General features: G+C 31.5%; 1 protein-coding gene across 1 annotated transcript; it reads left to right on the forward strand.

Moving 5' to 3' along the window:
- The first annotated feature begins 2378 nt into the window (after positions 1-2378).
- Positions 2379-4466, forward strand: LOC107468761 (bidirectional sugar transporter N3). Its single transcript, XM_016088125.3, has 6 exons — positions 2379-2718; positions 3181-3217; positions 3306-3516; positions 3614-3775; positions 3864-3983; positions 4077-4466. Exons 1-6 carry the CDS (start codon positions 2667-2669, stop codon positions 4371-4373), a joined length of 879 nt encoding a protein of 292 aa, XP_015943611.1. The 5' UTR covers positions 2379-2666; the 3' UTR covers positions 4374-4466.
- Positions 4467-9439: the final 4973 nt, after the last annotated feature.

Here is a 9439-nt window from a genome sequence, read left to right on the forward strand (position 1 = left end):
TATTTTTTTGGAGTACAAATTTTATTATTATATTTATATGTTCATTATTTTAATTATATTTTTAAATACTTTGAATAGATTTATTTTATTATATTATATTTTACATATAAATATATGTTACATCACGTAACTAAATAAAGATATGTTTTTTTAATAAAAAAATTTAATAATCAAATTAACAATTAATTATGTGGGTAAGCAGTGATTCACGCCAAAAAGAGGCACTGGCTATACTACACTGGGAAGAGAGGTTGTGTGGGAGGGCATGACGATGACGTTAGCGCTTCTTGTCACGAACGTGACGGTGCTTGGAAGGACCAAATCTAGGTGATGAAGTGATAAACAAATAATGGAGGAGTGGAATGTGCTTCAATTAACGGGAGTAGAGCTTTGATATTTTAAGAATAATAAATTATAAAATAACCCAACTATGGTTAAGATAAGAACCAATTACAATGTGACACATAATGAAGGGTAACTTACATGTTATTTTAGAGGGAGTTGGGTAGCATTCACCTCTAATTAATTATTGCATTTAAAAAATTTTACATATGTATAAGAGAGACGTAAAATTATTGGAAGAGTAATAGACATTCGTTCACGTCATACATATATATAAATTTTTTTTTGGTGCCTTAAAAAATTTAAGAAGTTTTTGAACGAAAATAAATCAAGTTTATGTTGGCATTTAATCATATTCATAGTAAAAGATATTTAACTATCTTCTCTCATAGTATAAAAGTTTATCTCTCATTTATATTGATATCTCTTGTTATTTATAATTATAACTGTCACTTTTTAAAATAATGAAATGTGGTTAACTAATGCAGTGCTTTATAATACATCACAAAGCTATTTTCCATATTAATTATACCTAAATAAACACTAGAGGAGAAAAGAATAAAATAACATGACTTAATTATTCATGCAAAAACACTTTATATAATATTAAAATTTAATCACCAAATCAACTATTTTATCATGGTAAGAATTTTTCATTATCAGAAATCGTATTTACTTTATTTATATATTAATTAGTATGTTTTTTTAAAATTTAATAATTAGTCATTATAATAATTAAATTTACTATAATAAAATAACTAAACCTATATTAGACAAATAATTAAATTATTTATAGTAATATAATAAAAAATTAAAAAATATTTTTCTATATACAATAACTAACTAACCAATGATTTATAACTCAAATAACATAGTCTCTTTATACTCATTTCAGAGGTCGCGAGTTCCACCTTGATTAAAAAAAATACAATAACTAACTATTGATATTTTTTAATGGTGAATTCTATCATACCCTCTCTAAAACAAAGGGTAAATTATCTCTTGTGATATATATATTAAAAGTGATTCACTAGATGAGTTCTATAAAGTGGAAGAGATCTTTACAAATGCAATTGATGCACTTGAAGGTAGAGGAGAGTTTGGCTCTCCTATGGTCCTTAATGATAGAAGTCATAAAGACATTTGAAAAGATTCTTTAGATCCTCAACTCATAAACACAGTTAAAGACATTGTTGTTGATGATATCAAATACAAGTTTCAAAGAATGGTAAATTCGGATCCTCATGAGGTTAAAGACATTGTTGTCGATGAGGTGGAGATAAAGTCGAATTCGATTGCAGACAATAGGATTTGCAAGACGAGGTGACAATCATGCACAAGAATTTAATCACTTTTAGGGGACAAAAGTTTTGCGGATAGTGAATGTCGAGGATGTTATCATCATACAAAAAAGGATGGAGGAGGCGCAGTGGGTGTACGCTGAGATTGAAAAGGAGTTGCGCCAATGTAGTAGAGATTCTCCGTACTTCAGTAGCACAAATGTTGTCACGCATGTAACGAGTTGAATACGTATTTGCATCTTATTGATGAGTTTGTGAGTTCACTGCAAAGAAATTTCTTCAACGGTGACAGCCACTACTACCATCACCAAAGATTGGTGATGCTAAACTAAATTTAAATAATCACAAAAAAGGTAGAAAATATATACCTAATTGTTATGATTAACATTCAATTTAATTATAATTATAAACACTGTATATATCATAAGGAATAATTTACTTTTTATTTTAAAAAAGGTACGGTAGCATTTACCTTTTTTAATACACACGTAACATTGTTAGTATTTAATAGTTAAAAATAAATAATTGATTTCTGATGATCCAAAAATGAATATTATTCATGTGACATCATAGTTTCAAATAAATATTTATAAAATAAACTCCCACCGTCAAATATTTTCCACTTTTGTTTTGTTGGAAAGGGATTTAAGGAGTTGTGTTTTGGTGAAGCAGAAAATTGAAAAAATCAATTGGCAAAGCATATATAGATACATAATGGTGACATGGGAAGGCAAATGGTTTTGTGCTACGCTACCTACTAATTAAGATTAATCCTTCATGAAACCTGAATGACTTCATTGACACACCCCCCACCTCAAACTATAATATTCTTCCATTAATTCCTTTTTTCCCATTTATGTGTATATATACCACTTGTTGCTCAACACAAATTCCTCATTCCAGTTCATTCATCACAACTTTGAGGGGTTGCTTTTGGAAACAAAAAAACCCACCTAAGGTTTTTTTTGCAACCCCCAAAATCTTGTGCTAATAGCTTCAAATTTCTCTCTAGAGATTGTGGCTATGACGACCAATAATCATCCCAGTTCTTTGGCCTTTACATTTGGCATACTTGGTAACACATTCATAATTTAATATCATCTTCTTTTAGATCCTCATCAAATTCTTTTCTTTCTTTCTTTCTTTCTTTCGTTCTTGTTATATTCTTTATTTTCATTTAATTTGTTCTTGGTTTCTTGTTCAAGAGTGGAATGCATGTATACATAGAAAGTGAATTTTGCTAACTTGTTTTCTATGTCCATTTTTGCATCATTCTTGTCTCTTGCCTCAATTAAGAATCCACTCACAACTTCAAATTAATTACGATATGGTTCTTAAGCTTTTATGATTTCTTTAGAAGTAGTTAATATTTTCTTTCTCTATCTTTTGGAAGTATTATTAATATTGATCATAAAGTTTATTAATTAGTTGAGTGATAATAGCCATGGTAGCTACTAGCTAGCTAGCTAGGTTGATCACAAAATTGCAGTTTCAATTATTTTCTGTTTTAACTTTGAAATTGATTCATTATTCATAGGTAACGTGATATCGTTCCTGGTGTACTTGGCTCCGCTGTAAGTAGTGAACTAATAACAAATAATTAGTGTTAATTACGAGAATTAATTAATGAAACAAAGCATGGTGAATATTGTATAATTTCAGGCCAACATTTTACCGGATATTCAAGAAGAAAACAACAGAAGGATTCCAATCACTACCTTACTTGGTAGCATTATTCAGTTGTATGCTATGGTTGTACTACGCTTTTCTCAAAACAGATGCTGTTCTTCTCATCACTATTAACTCTGTTGGATGTGTCATTGAGATTATTTACATCACCATCTTCATAATCTATGCTACCAATGATGCCAGGGTACACCACTACTACTACTACTACTACTCTTAATTACTGCCACTATTCAATAATTCAATAATTCTAAGCATGCATGCATGTTATTATTGGGGTGCAGAAATTAACAGTAAAACTATTTGCTGGAATGAACATGGGTTTATTCGGGGTGATCCTGTTTGTGACGCATTTTGCACTAAATGGTATTCTCCGAGTTCAAGTTCTTGGATGGATTTGTGTCTCCATTTCGGTCACTGTTTTTGCAGCACCTCTAAGCATTGTGGTCAGTGATTAATTATTCTCATTTAATTTCTTAATAGCATACTTGTTATTACTAGCTTTGTGATTAGTTATTATTGTACGTGATGCAGGCACAGGTTATAAGAACAAAGAGTGTTCAATTCATGCCATTCAATTTGTCGTTTTTCCTCACATTAAGTGCGGTTATGTGGTTTGCATATGGTTTATTTCTCAGGGATATCTGTATTGCCGTAAGTACATACACCAAATTTATCAGTTTGAGTATAAAGTTAAAGAATTTGAAAGTGACTTGATGACTTAATTGAGTAATTAATTATTGTCAGCTACCAAACGTGTTGGGTTTTGCACTTGGGGTACTTCAGATGCTGCTATATGCCATATACAGAAATGGTGGTGGTGATGTTGTTGTGAAGACACAAGAGAAGGAGAAGGAGAAAGATCAGAAAGGATTGGATCTGGGAATTAAGAACATACTTGTGGTGAATCCATTGGGGGGTTGTGAAGTGTTCCCAATACCAATAGTGGATGCTGCAAAGTGTGTTAATGTTGTTGTTAATGATGATGTCAATGATCAACAACTACAACAAGATCAGAAGAATCACCACAAATCACCAGTGTGATCTGATCTATCAGGGATGTAGTCCATACTATACTACTATGAAAACTTTATAATTGTCTTTATATAAAAATATTTTCTTTTCATCTTTTGATAATGGATTGTATGTTCAGATTTTAATATGTTATAAAAATATTATTTTTGTTTAAATTGTGACTAAATAAATAAGTCACATTTTTAAACAAAAGATCTTCGTAAAAAGATATTTTTACTATTTTTATTTGAGTAGCTGTCTGTTATATATGCATCATACATCATTCATATGCTTTTATTATTTTTTTTCATGGGCAATCATGCATGTTTTCAAATCAAATACAGAGCATGTATTCAAAAGAAAGGAAATATGAGTTTTATTAACTAATTGTGGTGGAGTGCATGCAATTTTTGAAGGAAATGATAAAGCATTAGGTACAATAATAGATGAGTTTATAAGTTTCTTTTTGTAGTGGAGTTTGACAAGTCAATATATAACTAGAAGAAACTAAAAGTTATAACTTCTTACTTAGTTGAAACTTCTAGTATTATCACTTAGCTTCTTTTCCTTTTTTTTTTCCTTGTTAGGAGAAAAATAACTACTACGCATCCAACCTAACACATCTTAGATGAAAAATATAATATCTTCATTTATTCCTTTCATTTAACATCAAAGTAATTTAATTATTCTGTATGCTCGAGTAGGTCCTGGTAGAGTTTTAATTTCGAAACAAAACAATGAGCTCTCATGTAGTAGTTTTCCTCGTGATGTTTGCGTGGCTTCTGGATACTATTTTGCTAGGACACAACCTTAATTTCTGGTGAATATACATCAAAAAAAAAAAGACATAACATACATTCAATTAGGTTTTGATGAAATTTCATTTCAATCCCTTATCTCAATTATCAAATAAGAGGATATAGTTTATCAAAGGCATCCCTTAAAATTTTCTTTTATTATAAAAAAAAAAAGAGAAAAATCACTTTGAACGTGTATATTAAATTTATCTAGAAAAATATTAAGAGACTATTAGAATTTATTATTTTTGGTTATCACTTAGTGATTAACTTTATTTTTTTAGTTTAGTAATTTAATAACATATTTTTTATTAACTTATAGTCTATTTTTTTTAATTTTTTATGGTATTTTTTAATTTAGCAAACCAATGACTAATTTTATTGTGAATTTAAATTTCATTTAAAAATTTATTGTTAATCAATAAACTATTATATAAATAAAATTTAAATTTCATATACTTATTTAAATAGACAAATAACTTAATTCCTTCACTAATTTAAATTAGTTTAATTATAACCTATTTTAAAAAGTAAGAATTGACCCGAAATTATTTTAAAATGATTATATATCTTTCTCATCATGGCTATCTTTATTGGTAGTGATAATTATGATTGAGTTTGAAATCTTTCAATATATAGTATATATAGTATATCAGCAATGATCTAACTAGTAACAAACGCTACTATATCTAAATTCCTAACTAGATATATAATGCTAATATATAGTTGCGTTTATTACTTTTATTATATATAATATTCACATACAGTCTAAGTAATATTCGGTTGATCCAAGGAGAGAATCTTCACGACCCGTTAGGCTGTTGCTATTAAACGCTTTTAATTAATGTATGTCATTTTCCAGAAAATTAAATAAAAAGATCAATTCCACTTATTGTTTTCAGCTTTTAAATGATGAAGAAATTAAACGAGATGTATATATATAAAAGAAAGTAAATATCTAGCTGCGAAATGTACCGTTTTGTAGCGGATTTTATAACGGTTTGAGGGGACGCTGCTAAATAATGTCATTTTGCAGCGGTTTTTCTGTAACCTCTGCTAAATGTCCAGTCTTTGAAAACGTTGATATTCATTTTGCAGCGGTTTTTCCGAACCGCTGCAAGATTTTTTTAAGTTGAATTTTTTTTTGTATAAACATTATTGCCTTCTTATAATTGTTCTAATCCTCGATATTTTTTTAATAGAAAAATAAAGTTCAAATACTGCAACTTAATTAATGCATTAAATAAATTTTCGATTTTGTGTTAAATAAAAAAATTCATTACTTAAAAACAAAGCTATACATGGATAACTAAAACCGAATTTACGAGTCATGTTGGCTCTTGTAGTATCAGCCATTCTGAGTCTGCATTTAACCATAACTGGTACCATAAAAATCAAATAAACATCTGAATTCACTAACTCAAAACAAATTTCAATAGAGCATAAAAACCAGAGTTACTAAAGTAGACAAACAAGTTTTAAGTCAAATTTTCCCATCAACATCGTATTGACCTGGCCAAAAATACTCTGTCAAAAAAGCGCTGCACGAACGTGATACCGGATCCGATAACTCATCTCCAAACCATGGCAGCTTGTTGAGATCGAAACCCCTTTTTTCAGCATGTACGACATCTTCTCTGTGTTGGATGTTTAAAGTTTCATTGTCTTCTTCTGGAACCCTATTAAGCTCAACATCCCTGGAGATGTCATTTCCACCGGAGGAGATAGCATCTAAATCATCTTCTGAATCAGTATCTGCTCCATCTAGAGTGTCAGCAACTACTTCGCCTGAATATTCAGGTGACACTGAATATATGAACATGCAACCAACAACATATTAATCTACTTAAAAGATAATGAATACTTCCTAGTCATAATAGTTATTAAGGGAAAAAAATTTTGGAATTATGGAAAGAGGACTTTCAAAATTAACAAATACAAAGTTAATTATTACCCTCTCCTTCGTCAGTAGTTTGGACAGATTTCTTGGAAAGAAGCTCTCTAATAGCACGTTCTATATACTTCAATTCTTCTTTTGAAGCAATCTCTAACTCAACACCATGCGAGTTATTAAAGCGCATCTGCACCATAATAAAATGTATAGTAGATGGTCTATTTTGTAAAGCACATTGTGTCTCTGTAATTCACTTTCTGTGCGAGAAATTTATTGAAATACCTTTAATTCAGCAAGTATGTCTTCAGATGTCCTACCAGCTACAAATGTCACAAAAACATATCCAAAATTTTCCTCGTACCTTGATCCCCATTCATGAAGTTCCTACAAATTTTGGCATGAACGAAACAACTATCACTGGATAAATGTCATAAGCATATAGCAAGTTAAAAGTTTTATTTTTCAAATAATGTTTAACTCAAGTGTTTAATATTACAGCTAATGAACATACCTGCATAGTAGCTTCATTCGCCATTTCCAAATATTCATTAGAACAAGATCGACCCGATAAAGCCTCCACCCAAGACCTAACATTCAACTTACGTGACCATATGTCTCTGGCAACCGTAATTGCATGTTCCAATGAAGAGAATGGAGAGGCCAATGCCATTTTGTTAGCAAATGTTGTGCTTGCACAGCATGATGAGAAATCTTCCGTTTTCATTTCTCCTGTTACAACACCATTTAATATTAACTATATTTGTCAATGATAATAACATTGTAATTCAAGATAATTTACTCGATGTCATGATTTTCTTTATTGGAGATTAAGAACAAAAACAATGATGATGAGAACAACAAAGTCTTGACAACTAAATTTTGAAAGCAAAAATCATTGGAAAAAATGAGACACAGTTGGCATTCATGAAAATCAACTTGTCATGAAAACTTCATTCAAATAAAAAAACACATATAGTATTGTAACCAGCAAACTGCGTACATCATAAACACTGTTAATCTTATCAACAACACACAGATACTCTAAAAATGCTGCACATGTTTTGTCATATTTTCACTATGGCACATAATCTATGTTATCAGAAACATCTGCTACTGGGTCTTCTATATCATCACGAGCTGAGCTTCTGATGCCAATATGTACGGTTCATCCTCTTCTCGATCACCGGTGTGAATTGGACGAGCGAAACTAACGCTGGTAAGGCCCAGATGGTCTTCTTTGATTCCTCTGCTCGTAGTTGTATCAGCCCAAATACATTTGAACAAAACCACTGTGAAATGACAGCTGTAGTTTAGTTCGATTATGTCCACAATTTTTCCATAATATGGAACAATACCAACAGCCACTCTGTTGTCACGCATGCTGGCATAACTTCTTGTATTTGATGAGACATAAACTCCACTATTTTGTGTTTTCAGCCCGTCTTCCTTTGTGATAGTTCTAAACTTGTATCCATTGACGTTGTATGCCCCAAACCGTCTTGCCTGAAGCATGGGACCACATGCCAGCATTTTCATTTCTTTCGAATGTACAGTACTGTCCATTGGAACCTTGCACCATAAAAAATTTGAATTTACAATTTATAATTCTAGAAAACGAATAAGTTGGTCAGGTTAAATTTCTACGAACCTCACGCTTGAACCGCCGAGAAAATTCTGTATGCACAACACGGTCTATCTTAGAGTGCGACCTCGTTTGATCCCGTAACTTTCGCTTGGTTTCTGACCTAAATTTACTTTATGACATAACAAGAAATTAATCCAACGACCGAGTGTTTGAAATTGGTTATAATCGTGCTTAATGATTACATGTGCATACTTACTCAATAAATGGAGCGACGGCCTCGCAGTTGACTAGCACATGACGATGTGCCTGATCTCTTTCCATTGGGGTTAGTGCAAAATGTGATACAGCCCCCGAAGCTTTTCCAATTTCAGGGAACATGGTACATCCTGCATTGTTTGTTATCTCAACAGGTCGATCGTCAACTCGCGCTGGACGGTTGATTCTAGTCTCAGTATTATCCAAATATCTGGAGCAGAATGTCAAAATCTCCTCGGATAAATAGCCCTCCGCAATTGAGCCTTCAGCTTGTGCCCTGTTACGCACGTATTGCTTCAATCGTCCCAGGTACCTTTTACATGAATACGACATAATGTTTAGTAGATACGTAAGAAAATTGGAAAAAGGATTCTTAAATGAGTTGATTAGCACGCTAACCTTTCTATTGGATACATCCACCGATACTGTACCGGGCCACCAAGTTTTAGTTCATCAACAAGGTGCACCGTAAGGTGAACCATGACAGTGAAGAAGGATGGAGGAAATATCATTTCCATCTGACACAGAGTTTGCACAACATGATTCTGAAGGGCACCAAGCTGCA

This window comes from Arachis duranensis, chromosome 10, assembly GCF_000817695.3.
Source record: "Arachis duranensis cultivar V14167 chromosome 10, aradu.V14167.gnm2.J7QH, whole genome shotgun sequence".
Taxonomy (NCBI): Eukaryota; Viridiplantae; Streptophyta; class Magnoliopsida; order Fabales; family Fabaceae; genus Arachis; species Arachis duranensis.